Source organism: Diachasma alloeum, unplaced genomic scaffold (assembly GCF_001412515.2).
Source record: "Diachasma alloeum isolate Michigan unplaced genomic scaffold, Dall2.0 Dall_scaffold_00288, whole genome shotgun sequence".
Lineage (NCBI taxonomy): Eukaryota > Metazoa > Arthropoda > Insecta > Hymenoptera > Braconidae > Diachasma > Diachasma alloeum.
The window spans coordinates 330,625-349,555 of NW_021680427.1; the positions used below are offsets into that span (position 1 = coordinate 330,625).

General features: G+C 37.8%; 2 protein-coding genes across 2 annotated transcripts in view; one reads left to right on the plus strand and one right to left on the minus strand.

Annotated features, from left to right (window-relative positions):
• The window catches only part of LOC107038718 (BTB/POZ domain-containing protein 7), a gene marked incomplete at its 5' end in the record, with an annotated part of 40,275 nt that overhangs the window by 15,679 nt on the left and 5,665 nt on the right, over positions 1 to 18,931 (minus strand). The window contains 5 exons of the mRNA XM_015257973.1: positions 12,023 to 12,201; positions 13,004 to 13,160; positions 14,657 to 14,809; positions 14,905 to 15,289; positions 17,744 to 18,823. Of these exons, the coding sequence (XP_015113459.1) occupies positions 12,023 to 12,201; positions 13,004 to 13,160; positions 14,657 to 14,809; positions 14,905 to 15,289; positions 17,744 to 18,823 (1,954 nt within the window). The remainder of the gene's footprint in view (positions 1 to 12,022; positions 12,202 to 13,003; positions 13,161 to 14,656; positions 14,810 to 14,904; positions 15,290 to 17,743; positions 18,824 to 18,931) is intronic.
• Positions 386 to 13,308, plus strand: LOC107038808. Its single transcript, XM_015258094.1, has 2 exons — positions 386 to 489; positions 8,953 to 13,308. Exon 2 carries the CDS (start codon positions 8,955 to 8,957, stop codon positions 10,191 to 10,193), a length of 1,239 nt encoding a protein of 412 aa, XP_015113580.1. The 5' UTR covers positions 386 to 489; positions 8,953 to 8,954; the 3' UTR covers positions 10,194 to 13,308.

Sequence of the window (18,931 nt, forward strand, 5' to 3'; positions counted from 1 at the left end):
TGACAAGGCCTGCCTCCATTTTTCACCTCTTTTTTTCCATTTACTTTCATTAATTTATATTGATTCTATCGTTACGTCCATAAACTCTCTATGATAGCTGTTACATTTTTGCTCCAATACTCATCGAAACCAGCACAACCCATTCTTCAAGATAACGTATGTATCGTAATTAGAGAGCCCCGATTAATCGCTGATTAATCGTTTAAAGTCACAATTAAAATTGAGGGATTGTATTTTTTTTCAGTAACTGATATATCAGATGTTTCGAAGCAATGAGGAATGGGGGAGGAAGGGGAATTGGCATAAATGTCTCCGGGGAAGGAGAACAGGGGGTCCAAAGTCAAACTCATACTGAGCGAACCTCAGTTGTTACTGAATCGTCTAACTGACCTGGTGGACTACTCAAGAGTTCCGCTAGTTGCGGGTGAGCACAATCTATTTCAAGCGCTGGTAATACGCTTGGTCTTGCGCGAATTGGAGACAGCTGCGGTAAGGATCGTGACCTTTATTCCACTTAATTCTTATCACTTTTGTTGGCTCCTTGGTAATTGGGGGTAAAATCCATCTTTTTCGGCGTCACACTGAGAGAAAAATATAATTCTTCTGACTATATTTCATCACCATCGAATTATAGTCAAAATTACTACGATGGAATGTAGTCATTGCAACTATTTTATAGTTCTCCTCACGATAGATTTGTCGTGATTACTTTTGAACTTTGGTCAGTTTAACTACATTTTGATTTGCAAAAATTACGCTTGTGAAGTTACTATAATGTTATGTGCCACATACAAAAAAAAATCGTATCGTTCACCAAAATGCCTCAACTATTTTCTTATTGTAAATCGAACTTCAGATTTTTCTCTCAGTGCAGTAGTTTCAGAAAGAAAAATTCGGATGGAACTGATTTTATTGCGTTAATTGTTATTGCGGAAATTGAGTGAATTTCACTGGCCTAGTGGCGAGTTGTTGAGCATCGAAGAGTGACGGCTTCCTCTATCGCAGGAATTTAGATGTGATGTGTAATAATTTTTAGTGAATCGTTAGGTGAATGAGTAAATAATCTTGATAAAAGCTGAAGGCTCTCGGGCAATGGCCACTTGTAAGAATGTATGTTTCTTGGAATAAATAACGTTAAAAAGTTAAAAGTTAAGTTAATATTGATAAGTGAAATAATTAACATTTATGACATAGATTTTAGCGAGCATCATGCACTAAATAATAATGAGTTTTTTTCGTGTTTATGTGAAATTTTTCCTGAAATCCCCAGAAACTGTTCTCATATTTTTTTTCAAAATTTTCATGTTTTGGAATTTTTACAAATCGAAAAGCAAGTTTCAATCTTCAAGGTTAAGATAATAACACTTTATAAAATGTTTGGTGATCTAGAAACAAATGGGGTGTAAATAAAAATGTTGAGTTATTGAGTTGAAGACTGCCGGCTTTTCTGTTGTAAATAGAAAAAAAATTGCATGTCTAACTGTCCCTTATCAGTCAACACAATTCAGATAAAATGTGTAATATTTTTTTGGTTTTTAAATGCAACGCAATAAGTGAATGATTAGATGAATGAATAATACTCGCAATTAAAATAATTAACATAAATCACATGGATTTTAGCGAATATCGTACGCTAAATAATAATACATTTTTTTCTCGTGCTTGTGTGAAATTTTTCCAGAAAGCTCTAGAAATTGTTCTCATCATTTTTCTGAAGATATTCTCTTCGTGTAGTTTCTGCACGAACAAGGCTCTTTATTTTAAAAAATTGCAACGTCTCCATTATTTTATGAATCTCTCTAAAAAACTAGATTCAATACTTTTGTTCAAGATTTTCGTAACGTTTCCTAATTTTAATAAATGGGGAATGAACTTGCAATCTTCAAAGTTACATTGATAAAACTTTTCCAAATAATCGGTAATCGAGAGTCAAATGGGGTGTAAATGAAAGCGTCGAGTATTGAAGGCTGCCGGCTTTTCCCTATCGCAAATGGAGAAAAAAAAATTGCATGTCTGACTGTCCCTTATCATTTTACGCACTTTAGATAAGTTCCGCCGTTTTGTTGTTGTTTGTCGAATGCAACGAAATAAGTGAATGAATAGATGAATCAATAAATAGATAATATTGGAAAAGAATTAACATGAATCGCATAAATTTCAGCGACATATCATGCACTAAACAATAATATCCTTTGCAAACCAAAGAAGTAAACGAAATAACCGAAAACATAAATTGCTGACACGATTATATAACGCAAATGTTGTTCCGTGTCCAGTCCTATTAATCAGTACAATTATCCATTAGAATATCTGTCATTGACTAATTGTTATGCACATCGCGAGCGCAACGATTCATTGTTTGCAATTCCTTCATTGTCTCGCTCATTACAATAATCCGAACCAGATATTCCTCACTTAGAAAAAAAAACGAAACGTAGTAGCAAAAAATAGTTACAAAAATGCGTAAAGAAGGCGCTAAAAATGCCTTGTTGATAACAATGCACTCGAACTGATAAATATTATTACTGTGTCACTCAAGGACGACAAAAAGTAATGGACATTCATCAAATATCGTTTGACATACCCGTATGTTACCGAAGTCGCAATTGAAACCATATAAACCAGTTATTCCGGAGAATATGAAAAAATAACACGGAAGTGAAGAAGAAACAAGAAACCTAGATGATGAACGCCCCATTGCTGCACGTGAATGCAAGTCAGACGGCAGTATGAGGCAGACTATTAGACCTCATTGTGTTGAATTTCTGTTGTGACATTGAATTCAATTTAGAGGGGAAAAAATTATGAAATTTTACTGAGAATTTTTGCTATCCAAATTTCAGCCAATAGAATTGCACATTCAACTGTCATTTTATATGGTCCACACGGTATTCAACTGATAATTTGTGATAATTATACTGGTAATTTTTCATGTTGATATATAGGGGAGGGTGGGGGGAAATGGACACTTTTTTGACTGTTTTTTGATTATTCATAACTCAGAAACAAAATTATCAATTGAGCTCAGCTTAGGCTCGTCACAAAAGGAAAGAATTGTTCTTTGTATTGAAAAAAAAATTTATTAAATTTTATCAACATTTCAACCCCTTATTAACATTTTAAAAAAAGTCAAAAGTGTCCGTTTTACCCCAACCTCCCCTATATGAAAAATAAAAGATTTCTTGGTCGAGTGAGCCTCTCGTTGGAACTGACAGATGGATTTTGTCTCATAGTGCATTCTCTTGGCCGAAATTTGGATGAAAAAATTCTCTTTGGAATACCACTCGAGCTTTAAAATTAATCAGGTATTTCCCTCAAGGTTCCCTGCATACAAATGAACCTATTGGGAAATACCTGAGAATTTTGAAGCTTTTGTGGTATTACATACGAGAATTTTTCTCCTAAAAATTTGAACCAATAAAATTGCACTTTTCGACTGCTATTTTATATAGCCAACACGGTATTCAACCTGTAATTTTTGATAATTTCAGTGGTAATTTTTCATGTTGATATATATACGAAAAATGATAAAATTTCCAGGGATTCCTGCAAAAATTTCTTATAAGAACAGAAAAACTTTACGCTCTGACAGGAAATATTGTTTTTCCCTACGCGTCGACATAATTTCCCGTGTTCTCGGTGATCTCGCGAGTTGCTCTAGGGAATTATTTGCATTTATTCGTCGAACATTAATTTATTTGTTATATATGGAATTTGGATTTGTTTAATTTATCATTCACGCACTCTAATCTGAATTTCGCCGACACCTGAGACGGCGGTCCAACGTAATTAGGTCGTCACTGTGGGTTCATGCCCTAAAGAATCGATTTTTGCTAATGTTTGTGCCTGGGAATAGGCAACAAGTCGCCAACGTGACACTCTTATATCGTGTGGTTATACTTTGTATTGTAATTTATATTTTGTATTGTTTTTCTATTTATTTTATATTGTGTGGAAAAGAGTCGATTCCCGAGAATATTTAGAGGTTCCTGTTGAATAAACCAAGTGAATTGTCGACATAAAACAGTGAGTGATTAATTATTAATAGTGTTGCCGAATTTCCTTCTTTCGCTCTGCCGAATTTCTCTAGTCTTGGGTCTTCCAACGTTCCACTCCCTGAGATAAGTCGGCAAAACGTTGTTAGTTAACGATAAATTAACTGGCGCCCAATCAATTATCAATATTGTCGAATAAAACTGCGAACTAAGGGATTTTCTTGAGCCCTGGCAGCCCTTAACCCAGGCCGCGCCAGGTGTGGGCTTCAGCCAATTTATATTTTGCATTCAAATTTATCAATTTATTCGAATTATTTATTTAAAATCAAAAGTCCTGTCTCAACGCTCTACTCAATAAAATTTCCAGTGCCGGCACTGGAATCTCGCTCTGACCGTCGCTTTGCGCCCTTTCACCCCTGCTAACACTAGATTTTGACGTGGATACGTCTATGGTTTCATTTTGGGGGGTCACTCGGCGAAAAATAGTATATTTCGTAACGAGTGCAAAAAAGTATTTTTTGGCGAGTGGGAGGTTTATATCACGAGCTGAAGGCGAGTGATATAATCCCATGAGCTAAAAAACATTTTTTCACGAGTTACGAACAATATTTTTCATCACAATGTGGCGGAAATTGGACTTTTAGGCACGCGGAGCGTGCCGAAAAGTTCACTTTTCGTCACAACGTGATGAAAATACTTATGCAGCCGCGCCATCTATCGGCGATGCTTAAAAGCGTAAATTGAGTTTTCCTTATTAGTCAGCGGAATTGAGTTTCTTGGTTACAGTGAGAACTGAGATTTTCCGGAAGACGAGAGTTAAATCTCCACGGCAAAATTGAGTTTTCCAATAAACGACTATTGATAGTTTAAAGCTAAAGATTCCTCTCGTAGAGTGCTCCGTTCCTCCTTTTTCCTCCCGAATCACAAATTTTTCAATTTTGAAAATCTCTATGAAATTATAGAGACGTATAGAATTGAATATAACATTGAATTCTTATGACGAATTACGTTAAAAAGGATACAGCCAATGAGGATTTCGGTCCACAGACGTATCGGCGTTAAATCTGACGACTGCATCAAGGATACAGCCGATTAGGATTGTTTTTAGAGAATTTTTTTCCGTGTAAATTGCAGACTAAAAATGTCTAGAACTGTTTCGCAAAAATCACTCATTCTCACGAAGATGTAGCATTCAACAAGATGTTGGGGATTGACTACGCAAATATCTGATTATTTTTTGATTGAGTGATTCACCAGAAAATTTTTGAGACATTAACCGTAGGTGGATGAATTTAAACAAAAAATGTCTCGTAACTTTGTCTTATAAATCAATCACTTAGTATGAACATCAATGAATATTCAACTAGATGAGTTCATGGCTAAACGACTCCGTTCAAGAGCAACTCCGTCAAAAAAAAAGTCAAAAAATGGCACGTGGTGTTTTGACGGAAGTTTTTCCCCAACTAGATGCGGAGGATTAACTTGACAAGTTACTATTTGATCGACTAATGGATTATCCTTCGATTATTGCCTTCGACTGGATCTTCCTTGAGTATTATTTTCAAAAATATGATTGATTGAAACATGACACCCCCCTCGCCTTCTAGAGCGACTCATCATCAAGATAATTGAATATTCAATGAGATGTCAAAATAGGCTCGTTAGTTTCTGTAATGTCTTGTCACTTCACTCCTGAATAATATCCCCCATCCCAACCATCATAATTTCATCAAGATCAATCTCTCAACTGTAAATGATCCCTGATTGCAAAAAGAATATCAGGAAGTAGTATTCTCATAGAAGATACAGACTGACTATTCGATAATGTTTCCCCTTTTTGTATTATCACCGGCAGCCGCATTACACTGTTAAACATTTTTGTTTGAAATTTCCAGTACACGTTTCGAAAATTTTTATCAAATTTAATTACCATTGAAATTTCAAGAGATTTCGTCATTGAAAATTCAGAATTTCTGGGAAATATATTCTGAAAATTCTGGTATATATATTCTTGATTAGAATAGTGACACAGAATGCGATTTAGGGGGAAAAAAATCATGAAATGTCAGATTTCACTGAAAATTCAATGTCATTTGGCACTGAATATTTATATTAAAATGGAAATTCAAATAAATTAAGGAATTCTCGTTTTAATGCTGCCTAAAATTCTGGAATTCTACTGAATTTTCAATGAAATTTCATGATTTTTTCCCCTAAATCGTATTCAGTGTCATTGTCCTGCAAATTAGTAGTCATCCCTGATAAAACAGTCCGATTATTTCCGACTGGGTGATAAAAAATGAATCGGCGTTAATGATGTTTCTGTCTTTGCCCGTTAAATTCCGATTGGCTGGTAGGTAGAGTTTGGAGTTTGAGAAAATTATGAGAATTAATGGGAACAAGGGTATGTGGCCGTAATCGTCCGATTACTTTTCAAAAAAGTGGTTGATAGATCTCATATTACGCATATAAATATTTAAATGAGCAATAAATATTAAAGATTTATATGAGCAAAATGCGATTTATCAACCACTTTTTTGGAAAGTAATCGGACGATAACAGCCACATACCCTTGATCCTATTAATTCTCATAATTTTCTCAAACTTCAAACTCTACCAGCCAATCGGAATTTAACTGGCAAAGACAGAAAAATCATTAACGCCGATTCATTTTTTATCACCCAGTCGGAAATAATTGGACTGTTTTACCAGGGAACTGTCCATGAAATTTCATTTTTTTTTTGTAACAGTGTACACCTCACACGACATTTGCTTTTCTCAGTATTAAGCCCTGTGATTTATACACTCACTGCCAGTGTATGTGGCTCATCATCTCCAAATGTGAATGCTTGAACGCTTGGAATTTTAAATCAGGATTATTTGTAATTATGTGTTAATTTGAATGTCAGTGAATGGTTTTAATGTACATTTATTAATTGGTGCAAATGGTGTGCTTCTATGAATCAAGGGGAATTGTTGCAGACGAGGCGGAAGCATTGTAATTATAAAATGTGAGTTATCGAATTGAAAAGTGCGAATTAAATGTTGTCCATCAATTCTGAGTTACGCCTTGTTTTTGCGCGATTTTTCAATTTTGTAATTTTGATTGCAAATGGTCTAGAGCATTTTGAAACTTGAAGAAGTTATGTTTTTAGGGTCATGTCTGTATGTATGTATCCGACAACTTGGGTTTTTGGTGATTAATTTTTAGAAAATTAGGAGGCTGACGCCCCCTACATGCTCCGCTCGCCATCTCCCGTATGACCCACATATGGTACCCATATGATCCCCATATGACCTCCATGATATTTATTCTGACCCTTGTGACCCTTAATTTGATCCTCATTATACTCCTCGTGATGTTTATTTTGACCCTTAATTTTGGAATCTTAATTTCGAGTACCGGATTCTCATCGCCAGAAGTCGATTTGGATTTTTATAATACAGAGAGGTACAGAGAGTTTAATTTTGACCTTTGTGACCCTTGGTTTCTGACTGCAACGACCCTTATTTGGACCCTGAATCTGACCTTTTTAATCGTTAATCTGACCCTTGTGACTTATATTTTGATTTTTGATCTGAGTTTTACCCTTGACTATTAGTTGACCCTGGTGACTTTTAGTTTCTGACCCTTGGTTTTTGACCCCCATGACTCTTATTTGAACCCTTGCGACCCTTAATCTTTTTTTATTTTATTTATTGCCATATATACCCCATTCGGGTTTTTACATGTTTTTTGCGGTTTCATGGGCCGACTTCCTCTCCAACCGTGTCAGATTGTACCCGAGGAGCTGTACTCTCCTGGTGACCAAGGGAAACCATGGAAAACCTTGGTCGACACGGGCGTCCATCAACCGAGCTTCATCGGAGAATGTTTTCCTAACACTTCTACGATGATTCTCGGTGTCTAGACTCCCATTCGACGGTTTCCGAAAGATTAAAAATCGCAATTACCCCAAGCTGGACTCGAACCCGCGCCTCATGGGTCCCGTCGTCCGGGCGAGCGATTTAACCGCTTCGGCCACCGTCGCCGTGCGACCCTTAATCTTATCCTTGTGATTCATCTTTGAATCCTTACTCTAACCCTTGTTACCATTATTTACGCCCTTAATATGACCCTTTTAACCTTTAATCTTGTGACCCTTGTGAACCTTAATTTCACCACTATTTGTGCTTCTATTCTACTCTTGTGATTCTTAATTTGATTCTCGTCACCCTTATTCTGACCTTTTTGACCCTTAATCTGGCCCTCGTGTCTCTTACTCTAATCCTCGTGACTTTTAGACTGACCCTCGTGACCCTTATTCTCACCCTCATGGCCCTTATTCAAACCTTCATGACCCTTATTTTGACTCTCATGATCTTTAGTTTGATCCTTGTCCCCTTGTTGCCCTTGTTAATTTTTGAGTCTTAATTTCGAATACCAAATTTCATTGCCAGAAGTCCATTTCGATTCCTATAATATAGAGAGATTCAATATAAATACGGTGAAATTTGTAGATAAAAATCTGAAATTTTGGCTCATGTAGCTATTATTGAGCTCAACTTCGGCGCCCTGTTTCAGCCCGATCGGATAGGCTCAAACCCCTGCTTTTACTTAATATTGCTTCAGAAGGGGATAAATTTCAATTGAAATAACAGGATAATTTAACGGCGGATATTTTGTACCTCGGGAATAATGGATGTGGGAGGAAATGTCGGCGAGAAAATTGTCAACGGGTAAATTGTCGTCGGTTATTTTGTCACAGAAATTTTTTGTAAATTTTGTCCGCGGACGAAAAGTTACGAAACCCTGGCTCGAACGGATTTCAAATGTTTGTTTTATGCGATCGGTCCCAGACAGAGGTCCATATTTGTTCCTCATATGAGACGGATTGTGTAGCCAGCTTCTTCTTGATATTCTTCATTCAATGACACCTCCAAAACCCACATAACCACCAACCCACTCTGATTCCAGGGATGCCGACCAGCGAGGACAAGTTCCCAGTGGAGGACCTCAAAGGCCTCCTCTCCCAAACCCTAGGAAACGACATCGAGATAATCGAAACAAGCTGGAAGAACCTGACGGACCCCGGTGAGAATTTCGGTAGTTTAATCCTCGCAGTGAACGTAGTCTTCACCAAGAGTTCCTCCAAAAAGATCTTACACACTGTCGTAAAGCTCCCGCCACCCTCAGCCTACCTCCTCCAGCTCTTCAACTCTCCCGCGACCTTCAACAAAGAACTCGTCTTCTACCGAGACGTAACGCCAGCATTTCTGCAACTCCAAAAGGACAATGGGATCACAGACGCCGAATCATCCTGGCTAGGGCCACACTACTACGGCGGACGCCTCGGACTGATGCCTAACAAATTCGATGATCAAGCTTGCATAGTCCTGGAGAATTTGAACTACTCTGGCTACAGAATGATCGATCGTCTCGACGGCCTAACCAGAGATCAGACCGAATACGCAGTTAAGCAGCTCGCCAAGCTCCACGCAATCACAATTGCGACAAGAATTCAGAAGCCAAAAGTGTTCGAAAATGTGGTAATGCCAGCGCTTGAGAATTCTGCGAACGACGAGGCTATCTCATGTGTGATGGACATGATAAGAAAAGCAGTCACTGATCTGGGAAATATCCCGGAGGCAAAGGAGGATATGGATGACGTTCACAAGACCATTGAGAGCATGACGGAGCTGGAGAAAGCCATGGAGAAGGACGAAAACTGGTTTACATTCGTCCACAGTGATTTCTGGGGCAACAACATGATGTACAAGTTCAAGGAGAACTCGGACGAGATCATCGACATAAAGATCGTTGATTTTCAACTGGGTAATTATGATTACGGGGTCAAGGACCTCATTTTCTTCTTGATCTCAAGCCCGAGGATCGAATTGACGGAGGGGATCTTTGACGACATGGTGAGGCTGTATTACGACTCGTTCGTGGAGTCTCTGAGGAGATTTAATGTGGATGCGACGAGGTTTACGAGGGAGAAGTTATTGAGGCTGCTTGATATGTGTGGACCGTTGAAACTAGCGCAGTGTCTGGCGATGACGCAGGTCATTAAGTCGGTTCCTGGATCAGCACCGAAGATGGAGAACATCGAGAATAAGGAGAATTTCTTGCAAATCGGGGGTGGGGAGGCTTATCGGAATAAATTGCTGCAAGTGTTGCACATTTTTAAGAAACGCGGATGGCTTCTCACGACGTAGATAAGAATGTAATTGTTCGATAGATTCTTGTTGGCATTCGAGGGTAGGGGAGGAGAAGTGACATTTGGGTTTTCCGAAAAGATCGACAACTCAGAGATTTGGGAATTGAGAAATTAATGAGGTGAAATAATGGCCAATTATGAAGAAGGGGAAGTTCTCGTTTTGTGGGAAGATAATAAACACATTTTGTCGACAGATCGAAGAGTTATTGACCCTCTGCGGATACATGTTGTGGGCACTCCTTCTATGGGTACACTGCGTGGAGAGAAAAAACATGTTCTCCAACGAGGTGGGGTATTTGTCGCGACTTTTTCTGTTAAAGCCGACGTGTATTATCTTTCAAATGTGGTTGTTTCCTTGTTATTTTGATAATCTGAAATGTTCTCCAATTGCTATTTAGTTTCACATTGCCCTGGACTTTCCAAAAATTAGGATTTTATAATTAAAAGAAACGCTGAAAAAATGGAATATTTTCAAACAGTGTTTTTAGATAGTATTGGAAAACAAACCGGATAGGTAGAAAAATGCAAATTAATAATTTACAGTATCTAATGGTTGTTACGTCGTCATTTGTCGTAATAGCCAATAGCTATCAGGTCGTTGGTTGCTATGATAAATTATGCATTTATAATTTTCTTTCCATCGGAATCATTTCGTAATCTTTATTAAAAACGTTCATTGTCAATGTTTAGGTTGTTTTACTTTTTTTGGTTTTACAATCATAATTTTTAGGGGCTACTTCGTGACGTAAAATCCAATGGAAATTGTGATATATTTTAGATTATGAAGATGAAAAAATAATCAAAATAATGCCCGAAAGATAATCCATCCGGGGCTTACTAAATCATTTGTTAAGTACTGAGAAAGATTCATTTGGTCAGGTTTCATTTTCAACTCTAGTAGTTTTTCATAGTTAATAAAGCCTTGGTAACCATGAATGAAATGCAACATGAGATGGTAATTTTGGTGTTCTTTTCCGTTCGACTTATTGAAAAAAAAATTGAACGGTATTTTCACATGGAGATTGTATATCTGAGATTGAAGAACGAACGATGTTAATTCTTCAATAGAATGAAATAACGCGAGTACAAAGACACAATCCTTGCCCAGATCTAGGGGCGATTGAGGCAAAGTTCACATTTTTGCTACTTTTTTTTTCAAATTCATGTGATATGAGATTATTTATTTATTTTGCCATGGAAAGTAAAATTCTCCCCCTTTGTAATGAGTCTAATTGAGCTCAGTTGATAAATTTATTGCCGAGTGAACGTTAGAAAAAAGTAAAAAATGTCCATTTTGCCTCAGCTTCTCCTGTATCAATTGATATAGACTTTTTTCTTTCTGTTGATATGATTCTTATATTCGACTTTTTTGTCTCTGTTTAACTTTTGTACAGTTATGAGCACTGTAAAAGTGTTGTATGTTGGTGATTAAACAGGCTCTAATGGGTTTTATACCTGAGTCTAATAAATAAAGATGGACAGATATCAAACGCAAACTGAGGATTCTGTTGAGCCAATAGTACTCAAAATTCTCTGAAGAAAATGACTGTAGTAGATAAATGTCGTGGGATACATTTATATACAAAATGACAATCAAGATAAATTGGGCCGGGGTGATGAATAACCCCAGTGTATCCGTTGAGGGTTAATAACGTGAAGTCATAGCGAATTGTAAAGGGGATGTTCACGTTTTATGGGAAAAGATTTCAGGCCATGAATGACTCAAAGAGTTGATATTAGAAAAAATTTCAAAAGTGTCCTTTTTATAATGCTCACTCCTATGCTTTGTTTTATATCGCATTGATGATTAAGATGCATTGTATTTACCTCAAGGAGATCAGCAACAGCGTCCGGTAGATTAAACTCACGCACAACACGTAATCTCACTTGTCTGTTTATCTCGTGACGACACGATAGGGGTAAACTCACAGCCCGTTGACAACTCGGCGACTGTCTGAGTTTTTGTTCGCGTTTCAGCATCGCAGACATTGTCATTGCGTCTGGAACTAGATTAAATAGTTTTGTTTTATTCTGTAGAAATTCAGTGGAGGAGAAACAGAACAGAAAGAATTAATTTCTCGAGGATGAGTTTTTGTAACATATGTCCTGTCAAAGACGAACGATCTTCGTAAAGCGAAATGAGATTTAAAAAACATTGGTCATGGGAATTTTGAAAACATCTTTAGATTCAGATATATTTGTCTAAAAATACTTTCAAGTTGAATCAAATTGCTTCGTTTTAACATTTCCATGAATTCGATTCCTAAAAAAATTATGAGTTTTAACAAATTTGTTATGTTTGGTAAAAAAATATTTCTCTGGGTGGAAATAGATTATTTATAATTTTTTTAAGAAGGCCAGTATCTTTGATAGGAGCAATTTTTGAATTATTTTATCAATTTTACGCCAAAAACAGACTTTTCGAGTTTTTTCGAGACTTTTCTGTTTTTTAAAAGGTTTCTTGACTTGGACACATTAAAAAAAATTTCAAACAAAATTAAATTGTTTTGTTATGAAATTTGCATGAAGACATTTTTAAAAAATTGTTACGTAACTATTCCAAAAAATAATTCATCACGTGAAAAGATGAATTGTTCATAAATTATTTGAATTTTTGGGGACTCAGATTCACACATATATATCAGAAAAAGATCTTCAAGTAAAACCCAAATGTTCGGTTTCAACAGTCTATTGCTAGATTGAATCGCATGGAAACATGAAAATTGTTTTTTAATTCGTAAGAATTGTTACAAATATTTTGTAGATAGACATTAAGGTGAATAAAACAATTAAAATGTGGAACAGTACCAGGAAGTGCTGCAGCGAGTACATCTACGCCAACTGCACCCATAGACCTTGGTTTCTCATCGACCATGTAAAGTGTATCTGGTATGTCAGGAATGTATCGGGCTCTTCGCAGTCTTACTAGTTCCGCTTCTTGAATCATTTGCTCTTCGACTAGACTCTAAAAATTTGAAGAACGTTATTTCAAGATTATTTCTGGTTTTCATATTTTCCCTTCTTATATTGGAAGCAAATTCGAGTGTCAAGAACAGGGAACATTTCTTGTCGATGATGATTATTTTTCTTGAAATATACTTTTCAAGCCTTGATTTAATTACTACTATTGATGATTTTTTTACTAATCATGAAAAGACGATTTTCTCTTTCAAATCGCATGCCCAATGCGCTGTAACTCAACAACGAATTGTGAATCTACCTCCACCATATTCTGATATAATGAAGAAAATATTGTTATCAATCTTTTGAGCCATGACTAATTCCATTTCGATGACAATTTTTTGAGTGATCATTGAAAAATGGATTTGTGGAAAAATATCGATTTTTTCGAATCTGTATGAAAAATTGAATTTTAATTGGTGTCAATGAATAGAGCTGAATAAAATCTATATTCAGGAAATTCAATTGATCCCTTCTAAGAAAATTTCGAAAAAAATGAAGAATAAAAGACCACGTACATATATACAGACACCATCTAAAATTGCATATTCGGATTATCTAGACCACATCTAGTTACCCTAACAGAAAAAATTGGAAACTTAAATTTGAGCGATTATAAAACTTCCATTCGGAAGCAAAGACGTTGAAAGAAATTGAACATTTTCAAAGAGCGTTTCTAAATAATATTGGGAAATAAACCCAATCGGGCGGAAATCGCCAATTACTAATTTACTGTCTCTGATGGCTGTTAGGTGGTCATTTGTCGCAGAAGCCAATGGCTGTCAGGTCATCAATTGCCATGATGAATTATCCATTTACTCAATTTCCTCTCTATGGAACAATTTCCTCTCTATCGGACTTATTTCCTAATCTTTACTGAAAACGCTATTTTAAAATGTTCAGTTTCTTTCTATTTTTTTTTATTGTACAATCACAATTTTTAGGGACTCCTGCGTGATATAAAATCCAATGGAACTTGTGATATGTTTTAGATTATGAAAATGGAAAAACAATCGAGATAACGTTTCAAAGATATTCCTTGCGAATTCGGTAGACAATTCTATTGGATTTCTATTAGTTTTTGGTCGATTCTATTGATATATTCAATAGAAAATGTTTTACAGGAAAGTCAATAGAATTGGATTTTTCTATACAAATTATTCTATTGAGATATTTTCCAGAGAATCTCCGTGGCTAAAATTTTCCAAGTTTTTTTTCGTTCCATTTTTTTATTTTCATCAAGAAAATCAAACAAAAAAACTTTGTAAATTTGAAAATTGATGCCGAGATAATTCTATAGAAAATATCTCAATAGAATCGGCCAAAAACTAATAGAAAATTCAATAGAAATCCAGTAGTATTGTCTAGCGAATTTGCTACTTTTTTTTCTTAAATTATTCCATCCGTGATCCGGATCTTAAAATAATTCAACAACAATTTCCAACTCCTTCAATTGAAAACATTTCAATCAATGGTTTTATGAGTAAAATCTATTTTTACCTTAATTTCCTCGTAATAGGGCATAAATAAACGAGGCCGTACAAATAGGCCATTCCGCTTTCCCCCTCGTATCCACGCATTGATCCTCATATTTTCCCTCTCATCGCCGATCATGTGGCTGGGGGGCGTTGAAACAAGACCTCGACGTATTGCCTGCAGCATTGAATTATACAAATGAGTTCAAGCCTCTCCAATGACTCCCAGGCATTGAATCAACTACTTCAACAAATACCAATGAAGTAAATTACCTGTAATAGAATTTCACTGTTGGGTGGTAAGACATGATCCATCCTAACAAGTGGCAAAAGTTCACTGAGAATTTCTCGCAGTTCTATATCACTGAGATCTCGTTTTTTCACCCCCTTTCGTGCCACCGAGTGAACGGTGTGACTGAGCAAATTTGGCTCACGATCCTCCATCCTTCGCACCAACTCGTGTTCACCCCATTTTAGAACAGCTTGGAGTACTTCTAATTCACTAGCCTGGAGAAAGTGACTCTGGAGTGCGTGGACGAGATGAGTGTGATCTAGCTGATAGAGGACTGAGGTGGAAGCTATCGTTTGAAACTCCTCTCTGAGAAAGTGGAGGGCTTGTCTGTGAACCCAGGCTGAACCGTGCGGTTGACTTCCCCATCTGGAATAACAGAAAGGAAACATTAAGGTATATCCCCAGAAAACAGGCTTTTTTTACTGTTGTCCCCATGTTTTTCGTGTTGTACAAACTTGTAAAGTTTCATGCTGTTATAAAAGACCATGTTTTTCATGGATAATGTTTTTAGTATTCCGCAGCTATTGCAGGGGGCTAAGCCCCCTGCTCCCACCGCTAGCCGACTCCCATACAACCCCCATGATCCTTGTTCTGACCCTTGTGACCCTTAATCTGACCCTCGTGATTCTTCATTTCTAACTCATAATTTTAGCGTGTTAATTTCATATACCAAATTTTCATCATGAGAAGTCGATTTAGATTTTTATAACAGTGAGATATATAGAGCCCTTAGTTTCTGACCCCCATGACCCTTATTTGGACCCTTAATCTGACGTTTGTGACCCTTGTGACCCTTATTTGGATCCTTAATCTGACACTGATTACAACCCTCGTCACCCTTATTTGGACCCTTGTGCCCCATAATCTGATTCTTGTGACCCTTATTTAGACCCTTAATCTGACCCATATGACCCTTAATCTAACCCTTGTAACCCGTGTTTGGACCCTTATTTTGATCTTCGTGACGCTTATTTTCACCCTCTTGACCCTTATTCTGATTTGGACAATTATGATTCGCTTATTCATATTTCATTGAATGGTATTCAATCCCCTTTTGTTTGTTAGGCAGGCTTTATGAAAATTCCACGCAAGACGATTGTACTCATGAAAATCGCCTTACTTTCTCCATTCATTCAAGATATCCGCCAAAAATAATAATAATCTATCAAAACCATCATTTACCGTTGCCGGACGCCCTATCCTTTCACGACTTACTCAAGGATCCTACACTGACAGAGAAACGAACAAGTTCTCAAACAAGTCTTGTTTGTGCCAACAGAATCATTAGTTGAAAATTACCAAAGAAATAATTGCATAATCCTCAAGAGGTGGATCATTCATATAAGACGGGGTCTTTTCAGGATAAAAATATCTTTCCATCACGCTGTGCGAAAAAGTAACTTTTAAGCACACTTCGCGTGCCTAAAACGTCCCTGTTCCACACATTATGATGAAATAGCATCTTATGTCATAAGGCAATAAAAGTATTATCTGGCGAATGTGAGTTTAAAATCCAAGCCGAAGGTGAGGATTAAAATCACATTCGCCAGATAATGCTTTTATCGCCGTGTGACATACGATATTTCATGTCGTTGGCCCCGAAAACCGCGATCTAACCGAGCGAAGCGAGTTCGATACTCGGGGGAAAAGTGTTTTTTTAGGGACTCAGCCTGTAACTTTCTTCGAACATCAATTCACAATGGACTTCTGGATATTACAGAGCCGTTACTTTGGATTCTATATTACTTACTGACAATTAAATGGTTCTGGATAATGTGATGGCATTGGTGGAACGGTGAAGAGTGCCGCAGCCCGAGCGAGTTTACAGCGACCGTATGACAATCAAATTAAGACTCCACGAGACTTTTATGAATTCACAAAAAACTCAATAGAGTCCATCGAAAGTATCTTTTGTACAAATGAGGAACATAAAATAGTAGAGGATGCTTTGAAAAGTCGATTCTTAAATGCTTTAACCATCACCGGAACTCGTCAATTTCATTCTTTCGCGCCGATTATTAATACCCATAGTCTCCAATGTAAAACCTTTTCTCTTAACAATGAATTTCAGATCCGTAATGTCGCGTAGAATTAAATTAATAGAAAAATAGCCACGTTTGATTGACTCGCCTTCGGCTCATGCTATTAACCTCGCACAAGCCAAAAAACTCTATTCCGCACTCGTAACGAAATATACTATTATAGAAGGAAGTTTATCAAGAAATATATGGTCCCTAAGTTATACGATTGCTGTCATATCATTATTACTATTTCATTTAAGAATGCATTTTTTGCCTGTGATTATTGAATAGCCGAAATGACAAACTACTATCCCTCGTTTCATATTAAACGAGCATTTGCCGGGATCAAAATACGTATGGGAGCATCGAATAACAAAGAAGTAGTGCTAGAAATTCCATTTCTTGCTTGCACAGACTAAATTTTGCTGAAAAGACTAAAGCTATATTTGCAATAAAAATATTCGATCTCGCCGCACGCTTCGCATGTTTAGCACAAAAAATCCTTCTTTGACCATTTTTAACAACCGATTTTTTTGGCGCAAGTAAGACTTGCTGGAGAGCTTCGCTATATCTCTCAGTGCAGTTACCGAGCGGCTAGAAAACGCAATTTTCGGATCAGCTATTTCTCCATGCGACATCTGGCTACCATCCGACAACAGGTTCCCCCACGATATCACGTCACTATAGACCTTTTCATCCCGAGAGCTACTAGATCATCTCAAATGTAAACCGAATAAATACTTCCCCCAGATTTCCATAATGAAAAGGTGTATTCACCTCTCTCACCCCAACCAATTACCTCAGAACAATCGGCAGTGATTCATGCGTCAGCCACTCAAGAATGAGATCCTCGCATCCCTGGGAGAGAATATCCAGCTCGAGAAACCGTCCAATCTGATACAGTTCCATGGCCTCCTCAAGGGGACTAGGTCTCATCCTCCCGGTATGCGTAAGTGCCTGTACTTCCCCGAGACTCCCCGCCGAGCTCCCACAGCCGCTCCCCCTGAGAATCAACGATAGATCCACGGTATCGAGATAAACAGCATGGAGCAAAACCCTGGCATATCTCTTGGGTATAACCGACTCATCCAGAACAATTCTCGTGGGTATGTGCAGTGCCCTCTCCGTGTGATCCTCCCCCGATCTCGTTCTCCTCTGTATCAAATTCCTGAAGAATGTCGATCTCGCTGAGAGAATTGCCTTGTGACAGGGTAACTCCAATTTCGGCCTGAATCCATACTCCGAGCTGCCACTGTCGGGCCTCTGATAATCCCCATCGGACGTAAAAACTAGAGCAGCATCGGCGTAGTCACCAGTATCAAGTAAGTATCTGAGATCGTGCTCCAGCAGATTAGGAGTGCCAAACTCCTCACCAAGACGCCTCAACAAATTGCCATCGAGGGACGTGTCATGTGTACAAATATCACCAGTGTAAAGATAACGGAGTAGAGCTGAGAACATGTGCACCTCGAGATTTGGTGTTCTCAGTTCCAAACATATTCTCGCACCATAACCAGGACAGCCTGCCAGTAATTCCCTGAAGTATGGACATCTCGATGAGAGTAGGGCCCTGTGCACCGGAAAACATGCACCACGGTACACAAGATCAACGTCTGTGCAGTGCTTGTAATCGTAGAGAGTTGATAAATCCTGTTTGAAGGTTGTGGCTGGGGGTCTTGCTAGCTCTGCCTGCACGTGGAGATCTTTGAGCGCCGCCAGGGCCTCGTATTCCTCAAGAAGTGCACTTGCCTCGAGTGGACTCCAGGTTGATACTAGTTCCCTTATGACACGACCGTGGTCACAGGCCTTCGACGTTCTACGACGGCGAATGAATTTTTTACGAAGGGTTGCAAAGCCTGTTACCTTCTTTTTTCGCTCTCTGTAATTAGAAAGAAGGGGGTTTGGATGAGTTGGTTTGAATCGCGGGTTTTATTTGATGAAAGGGGCTCTGGAGGAAGTGAGGAGGATCGATGGGGGGGGGGGGGGG